Source organism: Oryzias melastigma, linkage group LG8 (assembly GCF_002922805.2).
Source record: "Oryzias melastigma strain HK-1 linkage group LG8, ASM292280v2, whole genome shotgun sequence".
Classification (NCBI taxonomy): domain Eukaryota; kingdom Metazoa; phylum Chordata; class Actinopteri; order Beloniformes; family Adrianichthyidae; genus Oryzias; species Oryzias melastigma.
Window position 1 is genome coordinate 18,230,536 of NC_050519.1, and position 21,833 is coordinate 18,252,368.

The 21,833-nt window shown below is 41.8% G+C and overlaps 1 protein-coding gene across 1 annotated transcript in view; it reads left to right on the forward strand.

The window, feature by feature from the left end:
* The first annotated feature begins 4,671 nt into the window (after nucleotides 1-4,671).
* tnrc18 (trinucleotide repeat containing 18) overlaps nucleotides 4,672-21,833 on the forward strand; it is a 38,685-nt gene continuing 21,523 nt past the window's right edge. Inside the window, exons 1-4 of the mRNA XM_024272786.2 lie at nucleotides 4,672-4,874; nucleotides 6,273-6,609; nucleotides 17,822-17,962; nucleotides 21,663-21,767. Of these exons, the coding sequence (XP_024128554.1) occupies nucleotides 6,402-6,609; nucleotides 17,822-17,962; nucleotides 21,663-21,767 (454 nt within the window). The 5' untranslated portion in view covers nucleotides 4,672-4,874; nucleotides 6,273-6,401. The remainder of the gene's footprint in view (nucleotides 4,875-6,272; nucleotides 6,610-17,821; nucleotides 17,963-21,662; nucleotides 21,768-21,833) is intronic.

The following is a 21,833-nucleotide window of genomic DNA, read 5'->3' on the forward strand; positions in this document are numbered from 1 at the left end:
AGAGTTCGTGTAATGGGTGTATGACAAGCACCTCAGTCATAAACATTAAATTTTTTAAAGTTAGGGCCTCAATTTATTTTTCTTCAGCCAGAGAGCCACTATGGAGAGCTAAGAGCGCCATGGGCCCCAGGCCTCGGTTTGCAGACCCCTGCTCCAGACCCACCACCCTGCACTGCTTTCTGCTCCTCATCTGACTCAGATCCAAGTGATTAGCTGCAGGTTGAGCTGGAGGATCAGGGGTTGGGCAGCTCTCCATTCAAATAACCTTAAATGGAGCTGATCAACAAGTTGCTGCAAAATCTTAATTCAAATAGATATACCTCATGCACTAGTCTGCAAGTATTCATGGATGCATGATAAGAGGCAAAACGGTTTATTTTACTTATGTGCAGCAGCCACCACCCCCCTTCTCACGCTTACACACAACCCTGTGGTTCTGCTGAGACCGCTTCCTGCTGATATCCTTTTACTGCTGTGCCAGCAAAACACTGTATATGTCGTGCAGCTTCCATTTGTTGTCCAGGTTATCGGTGTTTCCTTCACTGGAGCTGTTGCAGGATGAAACGTTTAATCTATTTGGTATGGTCTTTACTGGACGGGAGTCTGATACGTTAGTTAGCTGGACCTGCAGTTCCTCCTTCTCTCCAGCAGATGGGGCTGCTGCGCCACACCGCCCTGTCTCGTGCTAACTGGGTGAAAGGCAAATAGAGGACTACCACAGCTGACAGAAAGAGGCCAGCAGAGAGTCATAGATCACTTTGCAGCCCGCCTCCATCCTGCAGGCTGAGGCCAATGCATCACCGCTGCACCACACCTGAATGTTGGGTTTCTTTTTGCAGACCTGACAGCAGATGTTCAGCGATACTTCACTCTGAATGCATTAAAATGGGTTCTTTTTATCATCTGGGGAGGAATAAAAAAAGAAGCTACTGCATATGTGTTGCATTAGTGTGTTCCAATTGTGTTGGATGTTTAATAATTACAAAATAAAACACTTTTAGGGCACCAAAAATAAAGATGCTTTGCATTGCAAATTTGTGCAGAGAGAAAATGAAGTCAATGAGGAAAAGTGCTGCAGCATCTATTTTTACTGATTGTGTTATTTGAAGAAACGGTTATTGCTTTGGGGGAGAGTGACCTTCTGCAGGTCTCTGGGCTCTCACGCTCCTTGAATACCTGACGTGCAGCTGCACACCTGTCAGGCCACCACGTCTTCAGCCAGATGCTCGTCCTCCAAGAGCAAGCTCCTAAACCTCCAACCTCAGTGGCCTGTCATGAAGGCCTATCCAGTGATTGGCAGGCGCCCCTGGAGGAAAACGTTTAGGCAGCAAGTGGGATGTGCAGGGGCACTGCTATATCCTCTGGGGCCAAAAACTCCCCAGAGGGCCCCTCCAATGGCATGTTTTTGTTTCATTATATTTTATTAAAAATGATCTAAAAAGAATTTAAAAAATATTCTTTTAATGAAATGCCACTTTGTGAGAAAGCTTTTTTTTTTAGGTCCATTTGATGACATTGTACAAGGATGCAATCATGGAGGGCATAGGTACTGATACCTTTACCAAAAGTAGGACACCTGAAGTTTATTTAATTAAGAATACATAAGTATAAGTGCAAGTATACTGAAAATGTATGTGTTGTAGGAAGTACTCTAATTGATTACCTATTTAGACCAATTGGAACATTTTACAATATATAGATAGTATGTATAAGGTTAACTACAAGTAAATTTGTTCATTTTACTATATACCAAGTGTACTTGTAACTACTTTTTGCTAAGATACTTTTATTATTGCTTTTGTTTATTTTATTTACTCTAAACAACTACCGTTTTATTTATTTACTCTGGTTGAGATGCATGCCCCGAACATGTGGGCATGCATGTAAAATCTTTATTATTTACCTACACAAACCTGTTTAAAATAAAAAAAATGTATGTTACAAAAATCTTGACCATTTTAAAAGGGAGAGTTACTCCCCACCAATGTCCCAGAGTCCTGGTAAAGTAAGGACAGAAGAACAATGGGGTCCTAATTTAAGGGCATTGTTTGAGTTCCCAGTCGGAGTGATTTAAGTGAACAAAGGCCAGCCCGGTCCTGGCCGATCCCCCCGGACGGTCCGGGACATCTCTCTGATCTCCGCCTGGTAGCTTCTTCCCCGGGCGTTGACGGTCGCCGCCGCCAACAGGCACCTCCACGGCCCGCTTTCGTCTCCATTTGGTGGGAACCCAACAGTTTTATCCCGCTTTTGCCGCCAAAATTCGTCCATTCTGACTTTTATTTTTGTAACTTCCTGCCAGCGCCGCTTTCCCTCCTGCTCTTAAACGAGGGGCGCCTTGAAACCGCTATGAAGATGGGCGGGAAGAGGGGTATCTTGGGCAACTTGAAACGGCCTCAGAGTTTTTTTTTCTCGAATCTATCAACATTTATGCAATAACGTCACGTGACACGGCGCACTTCAAAAGAAGAACTTTTTTTACGCTCTGTAAGAAAAAGACGCCAACGCGGCTGCGCAGTAGGGTCGTGTGTGGGTGCTGTCGGGGGGGAGGCGACAGCAAAACAACCCCCACCACACCCCACAACTCCTCTGAATTTGAACATTGGAGGACTTAAAAGCTGCGCTCTGATTCAAAGGCACTCACTCAGGACACGGAGACTCCCACTGTTGTTCCACTCCCAGCCCCAGGCCTCTACATTTACATACTTAAAGCAGAGCGCCATTCCTCACCCAGAGATTGGGTGAATCAATCAAAATTTCCGCCCTCATAAAAGTGGCACAAGTCTCTTAGCAAATTGAATCAGCCTGAATGTATGGTGGCGCCTTTGAATAAGACTGCAGCTCAGGAAGCTTATGGGGGCAAAACTGTGGAACTTGGAAAAAAAAAACTTTATTTATTTAACATATTTGATGCATAATTTATGAAAAATCTTGTCCTACATTTTAGCAATAAAGGAAAATGAGTTTAAAGTTCCACTTCAGTCGTCTTGAGTTCTGCAGAAGCGTTCCCAGATGTCTTTAATGATGGTTATGCAGTTTTTAGCCCAAATCTGAAAACCTGTGTCATTTTTTTAGGACATAGTTTCTGCAGAGCGGCAGGAGTTCATCAAAAATTCACCTCTAAGTTGGGTATTGGTGTGGAATAACCCCACCTCCCTTCCCATCACCCATCACTGAGAGCTTTCCTGCAATTTTTTCTATGCAACAAATACAATCTTTTTTTCAAATGGCATTTCTGAAGGAATGAATAAATGTTATAATAGAGTACTCAGAAAAGCAATTTGAGCTTAATGTTCTTTTTTATGTCCTCCATCATCAGGAAAACCCCACAAGAACATGTTACAAACACCAAAAACACAGTTTTCATCAGAGTGGGTCTTTCAAAGATGATTATACTCTATGCTTCTCAGTGGATTCATGCTGATTCCAAATACAAGGACTGCTGATGATTGAACTGCCTGAAAAAAATGATACGTTTGGCAGTAAAATAAGAAAGGAAAAAGATCACAAAGAGCAAAACAGGCTGGTTTTCCTCACGTATTTATTTAACATCATTATCTTTACCCCCCAGATATTTTTGTGGTTATATTTTTTTTAAAGTTGTTTTGTGTTTTTTTTTCCTCTTTTGAGACTCTGCTGGAGTGTTTACACTGAAGTGAACTGTACTCGAGTACACTTATGAACTGGGACCTTCGATCTGCTTTTACACCTTTTATATCAGAGAAAATGAAATTTTGTACAAATGAGTTTAAGGGGTATAAATCAAACTTGAATACCTTCTTTTAATTATTTGCCCTGAAGCAAATTCATCTCCAACTTAGAATCTCCAAACATAAGAGGACTTCACAGTGCTTTTATTTAAATCACACAACAAAAGTCAAAACAAACTCCAAAAAATGTATATCCTGAAGTCAAGTACTGGAAATGATTGGAAACGTGAAAATTATAGACTATGATCCTAAAAACTGTATCTGCAAACACGTGTGTTTGAGGTTTCAGTTGGGATGGGAGTGAAACATCAATGTTAGTGAAGCTAACTGTCTTAAACTATATTCATGAAAGGAGCATTGATTTCAACATAATTTTAACATCCTCAAGGAGAAAAGGCGACACTTTTTCCACCCCTCTGTTTATAGTGTGGTATTTGAAGAGTGTAACCCTCCCTTTCCCCTCATCTAAGACCAAATTAAGTCACCCCTACCATTTTTATTGTTGTTTTTATAAAGTTTAACCACATCCCTTCCTCATAGAGAGCAACAAAGAATGTCATTTATTAGAGCAAGTTAATAATTCACTGTTTCCTGGTGAGGAGTGGTGAACAGATCACCATCAAAGAATGGTTAAGTAAATTAAAGAGGTTTATGATACATTCCAACTGAATTATAATGGAGGAAATGCTGAAGAGTGTTTAAATAGGTCCGATCCACAGATTCATCCGCAAGCACATCCTCCAAAACAAAAAAAACCCCGCTCCGCACGTTTTTAATCAGTCTTGAAGGCGGAGGGGACCTTGAAACCGCCCTACCTCCTTGCGCCATAATTGTTTTATGGTGCTGGCAGCTGGCCAAAGCGCGCGTTTTATATGCGGAGATTTTGATTGACACTTAAGATAACCAATCAGAGAACAGATGCCCGATGAACGCTCAGGGTTGGGTGGCTGTGAGGGACGTGGGCGGGGCTTGTCCAACAATGCCGTGTTTCATTGCTGAGGAGGACGCGTCAGGGGCTTTCTTCCCCCCTCATGTACCCCCCTCCTCCTCCCCAGTTTACCTTCGAACTAGCCCGAAATGGACCACTCCAGTTTTCCCAGCAACCTGGACGCCTTTTGAGAAACGTTGGCCGTTTTAATTCGTCCCCCGACATTTCTCCATGAGAAAGTAAGCGCGGTTGTTTTTCCTCTTTTTCTCGTCTGCATTTTGTTTTTTAAGTCAACATTATCGATGTTTTAAAATATTTTTTAGGAAGCTTTCAAAGGCACTGAGGATATTTTGAGCATTTTTGGTCGACCTGGGCAAAAACACTTACATTTTGGAGCTTTTCTAAGAGAAAGTTTGGAGTCTTTAGGCGGACCGTGAAAAGTTTGAAACGTGGCTGAAAAGCCGAGCTCCTCCGCCCGCTGCCGTACCGCGGGGTTCACTCCCCTCCGCCTGTGATTTAACTTAGCCGAACTCAGCGTACAGCCCAAAAACAACATTTTAGTGCACTTTTAGGGGAAAAAAGATACAAGAAAAGTTATATTCTTATATCCGAGCGAGCTTTTCTCATAATCCCGCCCGCCTGGATATCACGAGTCGTCGGTGTAGATTTTTCCTGTAGTCTTTGAAGGTTACAGTTGCTAGCTTGTTTTTTTGTTTTATTTAGTGCTTGTCCGGTTTCGGTGTTTAATTTAGCTAATTAAAATAGATACGTTTATTGTATTTTAATAGTTTTTGTGCGTTTGTAGTCGCTGTGTACGTGTTTTACTAAGTAAGGTAACTTTTTTAACGTTTGCGGTCCACAATACTGTCATAAGTTGTTTTTTCGACTGTATTTCCAGAAAATTGCTCGCGCGTTTAAAGAGTAAAGTTAGCTAACACTGAACAAGTTGTCTTCTTTCTGACGTGGCTAAACTAAAAATGTCGGTAATAAAAGGGTGTTTATGTTTTTAGTAAAAGCTGCTGGTCGTGTTTTACTTTATCCGGGCATAACCCACATCCAGCGGCGCAAAATTCGCACTTGAAGGCAACAAAACACCACAAACCCGCCTGGTTATGAAGCTTATTTATTTTTAACCTGTTTGAAATTTATATTTGATGCGCTATTGGCGGTGGATCGGTTTACACGGATGAGTAATGGTGAAGAGACGGATCTGGTTTAGAAACGGTGGCCGTACTCGCTCGGTTGTTATTTTTGATGGCCGTCCTTCTCCCGGCCGCGTCCCCCCGGGAAGCGGAGCTCCGCCGCGGCTTGCCTGTCCTGCTCGCTTCGCCTCGCCTGGCGGTGGGGGTGGGAGAGCCCCCAGACATCAGATCATAAAAATCTAAATACAATCTAAAGCCGCATTAGGGTCAGTATTTAGAAAGCAACTGGAGCAACTTGCAGGGACTTGCTGCGCGCCAACTGATCCTCCGCGGAGAATTTTTTGAAGTGTTTTTCCAAACTGCGTCATTGCGCGGACGGGCCGCATTTTTCGCTGAAAAGAGAGAAATTTCCCGAAACTATCAGTTTGTAAGTGTAAGATGCCCATCGTGCAGCCTGCTATTTACTCACTAGTGGTGCTTTTCTTGCTTTTATAGGTCAGCAGAATGGCTGAAAAGGAGTCCGAATCCCCCGGGAAACTAAAGACATTATTATAGCCAGATTTGGCTTTTTTCGGACATATCCGAACGGAGTATTTCCTTTAACAACTTTCCCTTTAGTGGATAATGGATGGCAGAGATTTTGGTCCCCCCCGATCCGTCCACGTCCCCCCTCCGTTACTGGCGGGGCTCGCCATGGAGCCTCACCGACTCGGAGCAGCAGCTGCAGCCGGGAGGGTCCCTCCCTCGCCCGGTCACTTGGGCGCGAACCATCCGTCGTCTCTCCACTCCGGAAAATTTTTACCACCGGCCATTAACCTCCATCCACACCACAGTAAGTGCACGACGGGTAGTGTGTGAGGAATTGCACAACTTGGAGAGGATGAACATTCGTTTGCAGCAGCGCTGCGCAAAAAAGAAGAAATCGGTTTGTGTCCGTGTGCGGGCTCGGTATTCATGCGTGATCACAACCTTACAGGATTGATAGAAATGCATGATAACAGGGCTCTCCAAATGGGGCTATTTGGGTGCAAATGTTGTGCTTTGAGGTGTGGGTGTTTCTGCGCGCTGCAGGTTGCGCTGCGCCTGCATGTGTCTGTATTTGGCAGAGTGGGAAACGGCGAAGCTGTGACCTTAAAGGGATGACTGTTTACACTGCAGGGAGAAATTGCTTGAGTGTTTGTGTTGAGGGAAGCAGGGTGGGGGAGCTCTGTATTTGGAGTAAAAGCCACTCTGCTGGAACATTTGTCAAATGGTTGATGCATTTGTACCCGTTCAGCTGGACACCCCTCATTGCTGCTTTTCTAACACACATCTTTAAAAGAGGGAGCGTAAAGTGCAAGCTGACATGATGTGTGGAGATAATCTGGGTGTTTTTTTTCTCCCTGCTGAGCTTGTGATTTTCCTCCCACCTGGGTAGTATTTTCTGCTGTTAGTATTGAAAACATTGGAGGACGGGGAAAAAAAAGTTGTTTGGAGAGCAAAAGGACACTGATATGTTTGCAAATGGTGCCATCTGTCAGAGAAGAATCTGGGGCATCTGGATGCACAAACCATACAATCTATAGCTGCTTTCAAACATGTCAGATCTTTACTGCAGATGGGAGTTGAACTGCACTTTCTCTGATTTCCTCGGAGCTGCGTTCCCCAACCGAGCAGATCCAGGGACTCCTGCAAAATGAGGCAGGGCTCTGACGAAGCGTTAGTTTGACACGCTGACAAATCCCACACACTGAGGTTGCGCAGAAGCATCAAAAGGTGTCAGAGATGAAATCAAGTCACAGCGGGGAGCAACTGGGGTGATGGATGGGTGTATTATATGGGAGTTTATCCGGGAACAGTTAATTGCATCCAGTCCGACCGATTTTGCGCCTTCCTCAAATGGAATGTAATCATGTGGCGCTGCTAAATGAGTGGATTTGGTGGGTTAAATGCATTTGCTGCAGCAGCACGTTTCTGTTTGGATGACTTGATGGTTTTCTCCGTCTTCTGGGACGCATTTGGTCGGGCTTCTGTGTTTGGTCCAAGCTCAGCTTTGTGGTTTCATGGGGATACGTTTCTATTCTGCTCACATGCCGACCTCCTTTACTCTCTGACTTTCATCCTCTGACTTTCCCTCTACCTGCACTGGCAGCCCGTATTCACTGAACACACTAGAGAAAGATTCAGGCCATTTAGCTTTATGACTCTCCTCAACATCCAATCCCAGCACATTACATAAAACCAAACCAACTGAGATCCTAGTCCCAGGCTTGCAATATGCTGTGCCAACTTATTACATAATAATTACCCAGTAATTGCAGCTTTTTTTGCCATGCTGGTTTAATTGCAATAAATAGGATGAAGCCAGTTTTCCTGACTGAGTTCACAGGAGCGGCTCCTATTTCTGTTTGCTTTTAACAAATCCACTACATGGTTATTTACAACAGTTTGCTTATTTTCTCACTTACTATTTTCTTTTCACTTTAAATGAGATTTCCACTCAAAAAAAGCAGATGGTCTTAATTGTTTTTACAGCTCTGGGTTGGCAAACATGCGAGGTGGCTTTCACCATTTGCTTTAAATTTGTTATCATGGCTTCTTGTTGACGTCTGCGCTCCACAGACAAAAAAAAGGGCTCCTGCCAAAGGCGTCGCTTGTCCTCATGTCCCTTTACTGGTTTCACTCAAAGAAAATCAGGTGAATCCCTTTTTGTGACGGCTGGAAATGGTTCTGTCCACTGGAGGTCTGCGTCAACAGATTGAGGCCATCTGTCCTCTGCTTCCCTCCCTCCTGCAGCCCAGAGCAAGCTCTGAAATGAAAATGCAATGAGGAGACAAGGCCAGGGATGGGTTTTATTGCCCCAAACTGTGAACGGCTGTACTCACAGCAGAATATTTCAGGCCGAACACCATGCTTCAAGAATTCAAAATTATGCACATGGGTGTTGAGATTAAATATTAAAGCATTCCCTCTTTGAGAATTGCTCTTTTTTTTCCCCCCTCTGGATTTTTTTTTTAGAAGTTGTATTATATCTTTCAGTGTGGATTTTGATAACTTTAATATTTGTTTTTCTTTTAAATATCGAAAACTGTTTAAGAGCCACTCCATAACACATTCTTATGGCATTTTTCTCATGATGGAGGACATATGTCGAGAAAGTTAAGTTAAAAACTGCGTTTCGGAGTATTTCTTCATTAAAATCATTATGAAGCAAGAGCAGATGAAAATATGCTTTTGAAAAAAGCTTGTATCTGTGATGTAGGTACGACAGTCTGCAGGTCACAAACAAGCTTCTGCTTCGCTTCATTCGGATGCATTCACTTGCTGAGAAATAGATCCATGCATGTCTTTGTTTTTCTTGTCTCAGCTGACATCTGGCTCAAAACTGTACAGCTGGATAGCTCCAATATTGCTCACCATTTCTGTTGCACCACTAATGTTATGATGGGATCTAAGGGGCTTGCGGGAGAGCCTGTTAACAGAGGGATGGTGGGAAAAGAGGTCCGTCTAACTGGTGAATTTCTAATGAACTCCTGCCCATCTGCAGAGACTATGTCCTCCAAGACCACAGAAGTTTTTTTTTTTTTTTTTTTTTTTTGGCTAAAACATGTAATCATAATAAATAAAACTATTTGGTAACATTTTATAATGGATGATCAGAAAGGGTCTTTAAAGTAGCAAATGTAATTAAAACCGTCTGAAATTAGGACAGAGGCGTGAGTTGTGGTGAGTGTGGAAAAGGAAGGTATTTATGCAGGTAAACGCTTCCCATCTTCAATGGCGGTTCAGAGCGACTGCAGTGTGCGTGGGTTTGTGTGTCGGTGCAGATGAGAGGGTTGTGATCTTGTGCTAGTAAAGCCCTGTGATGGTGCAGTTGGGGCTGGGGCTTCCCCCCCCACCGGGGACTCTGCAGAGAGAAAGGAAAAGATTTGTTCTGACCGCAACACTTTCAAGCACAGTTAGATAAACGCGGTCACCCCTTCAGCTGTGCTCTCCTTCCACGTTTGCATGTGCACGCTCTCATGTAATAACTCCCGCCGTTTGCAGGATATCTGTTGCAGTTCATCTTCCGCAATGCCACCTCACTGTGTTTTTTTTGGTTGTTGTTTAAATTAATGTGACAAGTGTGCGTTCTCATGCATTCAACACCTGCGTGGAAGTGTGTGCAAGAGTGCAGCTCGGACACGTCCTCGCTCACAATAATTGAATCCTTCAGGAGAGAAAACAGCCCCCTTAGAAGAATGCGAGGAGCGCTGCCACCCTCCACAATAAACCTGTCAGGCGCAGACAAATGACACACGCACAGATGTACACCGCACTCGCATACAGCTGTCAAACACCAGCGTGTGTGTGTATGTGTGAGAACAAGCATGCCACGACACGCTGAAAATACCCAAAGCATTAGCTAAGCCATTCACTTGGCCAGAGCCCTCCCTTTTAACACAAACAACAGCCTCCAACACACAAAGGTCACACACTCTGCTGTCTGTCTGTCCGCCTCTTTGGCCCGTCCCGCCCCTCTTTTCCATTACATAAGCCCAATAAAATTGGTTCCGACGCCTTCAGGTGAAGTTCTGAATGTGTAGCCTTTTTGTTTTATGCAGCTTGATCTTTTGAGTGTCGACTCAATGGATTAATGCCGCTGAGTTTGTGGGCATCCTGATAAGGTGCTGATAACATTCATGACATTCTTCTTGTTGTTGCTTCAGGTGGTTCAGATGAGTCTGTTTCCTACTGCAGCTTTTGTTTACCTTTAATTTTTAACCATTCATTGAAACCACAATCTGTGTCCTCATATTTGTTTTTTTCCTTGGTGTTACCACTTGACTGCTGAAGTAGAAGTTAAAAACAGTCAATTGGTGTGATTATCTTTTACTGTAGAAGATGTTTCACCTCTTCTCAAACAGATTTACTCAATTCCTAAGGTTATAGTGTCTCTTTTTCCCCCCTTGACTCTGAGATTTTGTTGGCACAAACCCGGCTGCTCCTATTTTTTTGGTAATAACAAGTGTTGAAATCCCAGCTGCAGCACTGGAGGCGAAGGTGTGTTTCACTGTCAAAGCAACGTTTTGCAAAAAGGCTTCAGAGAGCAGGTTGTAATGAAGTGGCTTTTTATTTTTTTGAGCGGTGGATCGTTTGGCCTTTGTGTTGCAGGTTTAAAGTGACTCAGCTCCATTTACCTGTAACTTAGCTGCTTCAACTGAAGTGTGTGTGTGCGCCACCGCCCGTGTTATTAGTAACACCCATGTTTTTAGTTGGCTCTCATTCAAACCTCTACTGTCAAAAGAAGAGCTGTACCATATAATAAAGCGTGCTTTATACTGTATTCATTGAGGAAAATGTGCATTTATTTTTGGAAATGATTGACTTGATTACATTTAATTCATGTTTACATCTTCTACCGTTAACTTTTTGGACTATAAGTCTGTCCGAATCATAAATCACAACAGACAAAAAATGCATAATAAATAAGAATGAATAAGAAAAATAATTTATAAGTCGGGGAGAAGTTTATTTAACAAAATCCAGAACAAGAACAGATATTTCATCTTGAAAGGCAAATCATAACAAAAGATAACAATAATAGACTGAATATATGCACGCTTCACTACCGAAACACACTGATGCTTATTTAGCTTCATGAAACTCAGGAGGAATCTGGTATATTATTGCAAGATATAAACAATTATTCAGATAACCATAGGATAAAGAACATGCAACAAGTCACAAAATCTATTGAATTTCTGATTCTTTGTGTCACTTTAGAACAATTCCACCAAGCCTGACGTAAGACTAAGCAGCACTTCTTCTGCCTTACTGTCAGTGGTAAACACTGATATAAAGATCTCCATAGCTAAATGTCATAGCTCATAGATCATGTCATGATCTGCTTTAGCTCTGCACTTCCACGCTTCACACCCCACTTTGTTTCCTCAAATACTCAGTTTGTGTGGTAGGTGTGAAAGGCTCATCTAAACTTTTCGTGCATGCCGCTTCTCTTGAGAACAAGCCCAAAACCAAATAAAGCTAAAAGGTAAAAATGGCATGCATTTCAAGTGAAATAAAACCGCAATTATGAAAAGGCACATGTCACGGAAACAACTGGAAAATATTAGCTGTTTCATCTCTCCAAGCTAAAGTAAAAAGTTCACTTAAAGCTTTCAAAAAGTTGCCTCAATTCGTTTTTTTTTCTATTAAATGAGTTTCTCAGAAGCTGATTAAGTTGAGAAAGTGTTGGAGCTGCTTCAGTATTGGGCTATTGCATGTATCCTCTGTTAAAAGTACTGATGAAACAACCAGAGGGCTCTTTTTAAAACCAAACTCCTTTCTACGTTCACAAGTCACACAACTCAGTAACTCCTTCAAAGACTTTCAGGTTTTTACTGTTATTCAGTGCTGCAGACAATCGCAATGCTGAAAACTCTCCTTAGAGATGAATAAATAAGATTTAATGAACTGTGGAGTCTTTGTGGAACCGACTTGCAAATAACAATGCAAACAGGATGTGTAAATATCCTTAATGTTCTGTTAAACTAAACCGTTGTGAACTTTTTAAGTCGCTTAGTTTTTAAAAAATGTGTTTTTCTTTAAAGTTTTCACACTTTTGTCCCAAAAATAAAAATAAATCCACTCACACATTGCAGGGTTGTTTTTGGTGTTACTCACACCCACAACCTGTGAATGAAAAAAAAAAAGAATCATCACCAAACAAAGAAAAACAGATGATTGGAAATGTCTGGTGACGTAGCTAAAATAAATCATTTATTAAAAACTGTACACAACAAGATTCTAAGAATGATTTTGTTTCAATTAAATCCAATTTATTTCAGTTTAACTAGAAACATTTGCTAACAATAAGTGCCTTGTGCATTGTGCTTATCTCTGTGCAGCCATAAATATGTATGCAAACATGCGCCCCCTTGTCAAGCTTCATAGTCAGGATTAATGGTTTCCAGTTTCACTCTCTGGTTAGCCGTGGCAGCCATGGATCTCATGGCCCACTTTTACTGTTGGACTGTTTTCCTTTTTTTTTATTTATTTATTTATTTATTTTTTTTAACAAGGAAAAGAAACCAGAGATCAATAGTTTCTTCTCCCTCCAGCTAACCCTGCTCTGAACACCACTGATGGATAACAGATGGGTTCACAGAGTGTGTGTAGGTGTTTGTGGTGTATGTGGCAGACTTTTGTACCAGAGAATTTTCTCTCAAATGTCCTTTTTTTTTGTTTTTTTGAATGTTGATTTTGGATTCTGTTGTTTCGATGCATCTTGTATCGATTTCCCATCAAAGCTGTTCTTTCTGCACATTTTTTCACTCCTTCTCGTTGTGTGGGTGGTACTTGTGTGTCAAAGACGTCGTGTGGCATCGAGATCTGAATTGATCTCCTGCAGGAGATCTTTTCTCAAGGATTCAGATGTGCTGCTATGGAGGTCTGGAAACGGAGCCTCCGAATGGGCTGTGTCAGAGAGCAGCTTTCTTGGCAGCTTGTCTTTTTTCTCCAAATGTGGCAAACTAACTGTTAGTGAACTGGGAGGTAAACGAATTTTGTGTGTGTTAGAGTGTGTTAGGTAGGGAGTGTGAATAGGGAGGAAGGAAGGGAAGGGCTGGGAGAAAGACAGAGGGAGGTAATGAAAGAGCAACTCCAAAACATTTAAAGGAACATTTCCCTCTCGGCAAACATTTTGGATATTGTTTCTGGAACGTGGAGCGCAAATGTTTAGCCTCGTATTCCTCCACTTTTCAGAAAGGGAACATGTTTAAAAAACCTCTGTTTTGCCCAGTTGCTGGTACAAAGTCACTATAAACAAATACAAGGTAGCTGCATGTTTGTACTTCACGCTCATGTGGGGAAATGATGCATGAGGGCCGCTGCAGGGCCTGGATTGATCCAAACTCTGTTGACTCATGTATGGCTTTCATTGTGTGTTTGGTTCCAAAGTACTGAAACCTGCTGATGTCCTGACAATGACTGTAAATGAGAGGAGGCCTGATGACACTTGAGCAAACTCATTTTTTGCATGGTGTTTTTCCTCTTGTTTTGTCTCCATGGTCAAAATGGAAAAATAAGCGAGACAAACGAGCCTGGCCAGTGTTGGATCACACGTTTGGAAGCCAGTGTACAGCTAAGGGTTTGACAATTGTCTGTCAGTCAAAACACCTCTCCTCATTTTAATTATTAAGGTTCATCAATATCACCCCAATACTGCGATCATGACGATTTTTTTGTTTGTTTGGCGCAGAATGTGTCTTTTGAAAGACTTTTTAGTTTGGACTAAACAAACTCTAGACGATGTGTGAGTACAAACAGTTAAAGCCTTGGTCATAACTCCCCTTACGGGTGGATGGGGCTGTCATAGACCGTTTTGTGAGCCTTTGGAGAGAAAATATTCATGCATGTGATTTTTCTCCATGTTGGTTGTGAGTGACAGGTCGTAGCGAACACTTAAAAAACACATAAAGATGGTGTAGGTGAGAACCAGGTGTGTCAAACAGATTAAATTTTATTTTTAACTTCTCCTAAATTTGTCCGTGAGTGCTTTTCAAGTAATAACTGCACGGTTCTTGTCTGTAGCTTGACTATTAGAAATAAGGAAATCAGACGGAGTGTAGTTTGTGTGGATGTCCTACAGGCACTTGTGTGTCGCATTCATACCCATTGTGTTCTGCATTCTCGTGGCCTCATTAAGGAGCCAGTATTCACACCTAGGGTAGGGGGACTGAATGACGGCATCACTCGTACGTCTCAAGTGCATGTAACATCCATTTTCCTGACAAATACTTTGACTATTTAATTTTTAACTATGTTCTTTTGGGTGGCTGTGTGGCAAAAGCTCACATTAAAGGGCTATGTCATGCTTTTGTTAAACCTTTCAGGGTAAACTCTATCAATTTATATGATGATATATTACCTTTTGCACACTAAAGAATGTTTTTTAAATAATGCACTAGGAGTTTTTTTCCATGAGCTCTTTTCCTACCTGGAAGTAAGACGCCTCGATCTGTGGGTTTCGCCCATTTCATGACATCAACCTGTGTGCATATAAAATAAAAATGTTTTACTGATCACTGCTAGCTCTGCGGAGAAAATGTGTATGTGTGTATGTTACCCTGGGGGGCGGTGTTGGCAAGGCAGAGTCTTCCTGGAAGGGGCTGTTCCCACATTAGTCGCGTTTCCATTAACTCTGAAATTCGCAAATTGGAATTTCGATTATAAATTCTCCTAATGGAAACGCCACAATTTCGAAAAAACTGACATTTTTTGAAAAAAAGTTTTTGCACTTGGAGGAGGTGGTATTTTGGGCATATCAAAATAAATATTTTTCGCAAAACTGTAATGGAAACACTTCTTTCGAAATGAATGTGCTTCTTGATATGAAGTGTTCATTATAAATTGCGTGTCATACGGAATTGTGCAGCTCCTCCGTAAACTCACCAAGATTTCCTCATCGCTTCATCTGTAGCCGCACTTTTGCAGCTTGCAGCCTGAATCTCCTTTGAGAAGAGCTCGAGTGCCCCAACAGAAACTTTAATGGATCCTGTTGTGTTTTCAAACAGAAAAGGGGTCCAGATGCTTTCTTGTTAAAATGCTTTTTTCTTTTAACCGCTGAACAGGCTTCTCATGCATCTGAGACGAGCTGCTCTGCACACGCGCCCCAGACAGTGCTGTGACGTCGCCCAAATGCTCCTTTTAAAGGATCAAATAAAAAAGTACTTGTTCTCATTCATCGCTGTGTTTTCAATGACTTATCGCGTGAGTTGGTTTGTGCTTAATCGGAAAATTATTATTTAATGGAAGCTGTGTCATTTCGAAACTGTATTTTATTGAAATTCTAGAGTTTTGCTCGAATGTGTTATGGAAACGCGGTTAGTGTGACATCACAATGTGGGGACCCTCTCGTTTTTGTGGATTGGAAGGGGCTGGTGCTCAGAGTGCAGGGTTTAAGAGGAATGTTAAGGGAGATGCATGAATGGAGCAAAAGCTGCTTTGGGGTTATTTATAGTGAGGAATTGACATAATACACTTAAAAGCTCAAAAAGTTGATATTGGATGATATAGGCTCTTTAACAGCTAACAGGAGAGAGTGTAAACAAAGGGATGATGGGATATTAGCTCAAGCTTACTTTTGTGTCACAAGTTAGAGGTGAATTTCAAGTGAACTCCTGCCTGTCTGCAGAAATTATGCCTTAGAAAGCAAGTTTTTTTTTTTTGGCTCACATTGGCATATTCATAACTAAAAGACCACTGGAAACACTTTGAAAATGGATCAAAATATGAGTATAGTGGGATTTTAAAGAGTGGAAGTAAGGGTAAGAAGAACATGCCCATTAATTTAAAACTTTCTGATCATGAGATGTTTGTCCAAAACACTACAGTGACTTGTTAGTGTAATTGCTGCACTAACTTTTAAACCAGCTTCAATGTTTCTAGGACTACGTCATCTTTGAGAATGACTGGTAGAGTCTGTTTATTGTGGACGTTTGGTGACCGTTCTGTTTCCTAAACATCAAGTTTAGACTAGCACCGGTGCAGCATTTACTCAATGAACACACAGTGGAGGGAAGTGTTGAAAGGTCAAACCAAATCTATATTTGTAAACTGCCTCAGGGATATTTTTCAGGTTAACTTATCAAGCCAAGTTCTAAAAATAAGAGTTCAAGACTTTCTGCAAAGTTTAAGCCTCAAATGTGTGAACGAATTGTTGCAACACGCAGTTATCTTCTCGCATGAAACTCCCCCCCCCATGTATCTTTAAATGTAATACAAATTTATTTATGACGGCATTAAAACTATTTACAGCCCACACAGATCTCTTAGCATGTCTGTGCTGGTAGTGTGCAGCCACAAACACATGTGCACGATCAAACAGACACTTTGATGGATTCCTGTGTTACTGGGCTCCGTGTGGAAGTTCCTCCTACACAGTGTTTTCAGAGGCATGCATGTGAGCGTGCTCACCTCAGTGATTAATTGGAAAGCTGCATTTGGTATTGATTTAAAGTGTGCAGGCTCTGACGGACTGCGGTTTTAATGTACTGATTTAGATGCAGAGGAAACTCAGCATGCACAGCACGTCTCTTGGAGTCCCATAGGACTAATACACAATCTTCTCACACATGCACACACACTAATATATCTGCACATCCATTCAGTTCTTCCCCCTTTTCTTTCCTGTATACTGACAGCAGCCTTTCCCCTATACACATGGTTAGTTTTATCAGGGTAATGGCTGTGCAGTAATGAGCCTGGAGGTTAGAGAAAGGTGGTGGGGCCTGGCCACAAAAGCATGAAGCCTTCTGCAGCTATGGGGGTATGATTAGAAGAGGCAGCTGTGGTTCAAAGGTAGAACGATTGCTGGTGATTAGATTGCAAACATGAAGAAGGTGGAGTTTAATAAAGCTATCAATAGCTGTAAATGCAAAGGTATAGAAGCTGTTTATGAGCTCTCATAGCTTTAACAGTTGAGCTTGCAGCAGTTTGGAACTTTATACTTGCATGCACTTGTCCTGTTTACATGATTTAAAGTCTGTTTTACAAGTCAGGTCAGTTTCTCTGTTAAAGCACTCTGTTAAGTGAATGGATTGCTTGAAAGATGTTTGTAAAATACTTGCTTTAAATGAAGTGAACTTTGTGGTAGTCTCTGGTTTAGTGTCTCAGATTTGAGGTTTTAATTTTTTTGGGGCGGTCTCTGTCCTGCGGGTTAATGGATGCCAGCAGGATGAAGCTCTTCCAAACTCGTTAATCTGCTCCATCTCTGGATAAAAAGTCTCCTCCGCATTTCTCCGCGCTCCTGCTGTGGTTTTACTCCAGAGCTGCATTAACTGTTCTCCTCCCAGCGCAGTCTGTCTGTGGTCTGGTTTGTTGAAATGGAGTGGATGGCCGGTCATTGATAATGTGATTACAACAGGCTGCTTCAGCATACAAAAAATCAGCACTTATTGATCGCCCACACCCAGACTCGCACACATGAAAGCACAGCCTCGCTCAGTAAGGAAATTGATGTTTGTTGTTGTCTGGTTCTGGTGGTTTTTGAGGGTGATTTGAGATCTTTGCTCTTTTCCTAGGCGATGCCTTCCCGGCAGGCTCCAGTCCCTTCCTGTCAGGTTATCCAGGCCCCTCCTCCTTGACACCTGACCCCGCATACAGATCGACCAATCCCAGCAGCTTACAGATGGCTCAGCTCTGGGCTTCACACGCTCACGAAGGTAAACGCCTTTAATTGGCCGTCTTCATTAAAGATAAATAAGTAAATGCACAAGTGATGCAGATTTTTTAAGAATATTTTTTCATGTCTGCTTCTGTCCAATACCCAGAAGGCTTGCCCCGGTTCCGTTTCTCTGTGGGATCCCGTTCCATTTTTGTGTCCCCCTTGGTTCCCTTTACTTTCTTGTGTCCTCTGTTAGTGTAATCTATCTTTTTCTGCCTTTCTCTTTTCTAATCGGCCTCTCTCCAGCTTTCTTTCCTGCCCCACTTTTTCCCTCAGCATCTCTCTTTTCACCAAACTCATGGACCCCATTCAGAGTCTGATTGAATCTTCCTCCTCGTTCCCTTGTGTCCTTTGACTCTTTATCAAATCTCATCTGAGTCGAAGGTCAGAAAGGAGAAAAGTCCTCAAGCATCTCACTCTGGTGAGGAAAAAGAAGGACAAATGGATTTCATTTAGGCCCTCTTGTTGAACGGATTGTATCTCCTTAGTGGCACAGAGGTTTCCAAACACAGCCAGTCTGATTTCATCTAATTACTTTCTTTTCCTTTTTTGTGATTACTTTCCATAAGTCAAGGACTTTCAAGGACTGGCTAGTGTTGTGTTTGCCCCACTTTTGTGAACCTGCCTCACTTTGTTTCTTTAGATTCTCTCAAACTGGACAAACAAGTTTTGATGCCTGTGGATTAGATGTGCTGATTGATTGTTTTGTTGAAGCCATGCGATGCGCCAAATCTGGTCACACACTCGAGCTCTAACAATGAACATTTGTGTGGAAGGTTGCTCGATGGAGCCTTGTGAATACAATGGGAAAGAGTGACCAGGATTCATCACCATCACAGCTTTAGGAGCTTCTAATAGAGATTGCTGGATTGTCCACTTCAGCCTCACTCAGAATGTTTCTGCACCATCGTGGTCCGGTGTAGTTTCTGTTTTACGCTGGTATGCAGGTGGTGTGTTAACTCCGCCTGTCAGCTGCAAGACACATCACTAACATGTACCTATTTATGTCAAGTCTAGCAGATGCTTAGCTTTTGCCCCAGATCAGACACACTACTTTATCTTTGTTTGTTTTTTTCCATCCCTTAATTCCAGGACACCCATAGTCTATATGTTATCTATATTTAGGACAAAAAGATATTAGCACAACCATACTGTTATTAAGTTAGCACACCTGTGCAAGCAGGCCAGAGAATGATGCCAGAGCGATAACCAAAACCAAACTTTAGGTGTTGAGGTGCTCTGGCAGCACAGTGGGCTGTGATCAGATTGAAGGATGACTAAACCTACAGAAACCAGAGACCTCTCTATCTCTGACATGAGCGGAATTCTTCACTGCTGGAGGGGGCGGGGGGCATTTTAACTCCTTGTGGTTGGTCTTAGTGGAAGTGACAGTTTCCAAATGCTGCAGATGTCTCCTGGGAGCAGCAAAGACCCTGAATATTCTACAGATGCATGCTAGCTTAGAGATCCTGGTGTAGTTAAATGAAGCTTTGTAGTAAAGCCATACTACATCGTCCGACTCTCGTTAACTCTCGTCCAGTCATCGCTCCTATCACACAGTGTCCCCCCGCCTCCATCTGCTGACACCACCCCACCTCACTTGGCTTCTTTACTCCTGACTCTTAAAAGAGAACAGATCTCTCCTCCGCTGTCCAGCACTTTCCTGTTTGACGGGCAGCAGGAGCTTCAATATCTCCTGGAATGTTCAAAATGTTGGATCTGCAAGTTTTGCTTTTTTTTATATTAATCTAAAATAAAATGATCAGTGTTGCTCATTTTTTTTATTGTTGCATAAAAAAGCCGAGCAAATTGGTTTCAGGAAAACGGAAGTGTTTTCTGTAACCTTACTTGTTAAACCCAAAACTTTCTCTAAGCTCAATGGAGCATTTCCAGAAAAAGTTGGGTCTATATTAAGATCTGGTCTCTGGGAGCAGCAGCTGGCTGACGGGCAGACTGCAGCTCAGCAGCACAGACGAACACATGACCAGCTGCCAGTGACACGGGGTCAACTGTAACTGTCCTACAAAGAAAAGCTGGCTGTGATTGACAGAAATCATTAGATTCTTCAGATTTACCAAACTAAAGAAAGAAACTATTCTGAGCAATTCTTTGTATCATGCCAGGAGGGGATTATAACATCCTGAAACATATTTTGATGAGCATTTTTGCTGATTTTTATCATCAAATTATAGGCTTGAAGAAGGAAGGAAGTTTTTGTTTTGTCTCAACTAGGACTGATGTACCAAAGTGGACAACACTTCATTATCCTTCTGTAAATACTCATAACAGACACTGAAATAACTTTATGATCACTAATGTTAATCAGACATTGCGTTTTAACATTAAAACTGTATTAAAAAAAAGAAACAAGTCTTAAAAATGTTAGAAAATGTTAAAAATAATTTATGCTCTCAAAGGCAAAAACATATTGGCTGTGTTGCTTCATGTGCGCCTTTTAATGTGTGCATGTAAATGTGCACACGAGAAATGTGTGCATCATGTGTGCAGGTACAAGATAATCTCAAGAATGTAAAAGTATTTGGAAAGTAAATGGGCTGTGTAGTGTCTGAAAGTCTGGTTTCAGTAATAAGTCCTTGTTTTTTTTGTTTTTGTTTTTTTTCAGCAGGAAAATGACCATTTTAACATGTTATTGTTGCATTTTTTTCATAATAGGGAAGATGTAGAAAATAATTTAAGATTAAAAACATTTCTTAGCATTACTTGATTCAAATAGCGTTGGATCAGGCGAAGCTGTTTGAAAAGCTCATGTTTGTGATGCAGTTACGTTGGCGGGCCAAAGCTGTCCTTCTCCGTTTCAATTCATCCGCTAGAAGTCATCCCCAGACTGTAGTCAAGGCCTCCTGATCTAAACCTTGTTGATCATCTTTAGAAGAACTTGAAATAGTAACTGCTGTTGTGCATGTTGCAATCACAGAAATCACCTGATTGCAGGCTTTGCCTCAAAAGGGTGTGCAGAAATATCAAGTCAAAGGTATCATCAGGCCTCTTTTATGACCTACTGTCTTAAAATTTGATGTAACTGACTAGCTGAAGTCTTTGTTTTACCCCTTCTTTTATAATTTTATTATTTTTGTGGGTTTTCCTTCCATACCTTTATATGTGTTCACTTGTGCAAAAAGGGGAATTGTGGAGGAAAATGGAGCTCAAGCCAAAACCTGCAGTGGAAGATCTGTCGCAAGACTGTTTGTTCAGGTCATTTTCATTTTATCTGATGGATCCTTTTGCTTTGCAGAATGATGCAATGATGAGAAATGCATTTTTGTTTCTGTTGTCTCATAACGCATCGCAAGATTAGACAGAAGCAAAGCTGAAACTTTTTTTAATGCATTTGAAGTATGAAAATGGGAAGAATATTTGGAAAAGTTCTACTTCTTCCTGTAAAATTGCATTAAGTGACGCTCAGAAACATTCCTTCATATCAGTCCACCGCCCACGATGGGCTGACTGTGTCCATGCAACCACAGCTTGGATGGAATCCACTTTCACCCATTTAATCCTTTAATTGGTGAACACTACATTACATTTGGCAACTGAAGGGAGTGGTTAGACCAGAAGCATTTGTTGCCATGGGGACGCTTTTTGAAGAAATTAACAAGTTTCTAATGCAACATTTTACATTTTCATCTACAATTGAGTGGTAAACAACAAAGTAAACTCTTCATACTTTATGTCTTTAGGTTACGCTCCTCTCCCGAGCAGCCTGTACTCCAGTCCTTACCTCTCTCTGGGTCACCTGGAGCCCCCCTCACTCTCACAGCACCCTCTCTATGACTCCCATAAAGGTCAGTCCTCATTTGTGTTTTTCTGATTTTATATTGATATAATTTTATGACTGTGTATTGTTGGGC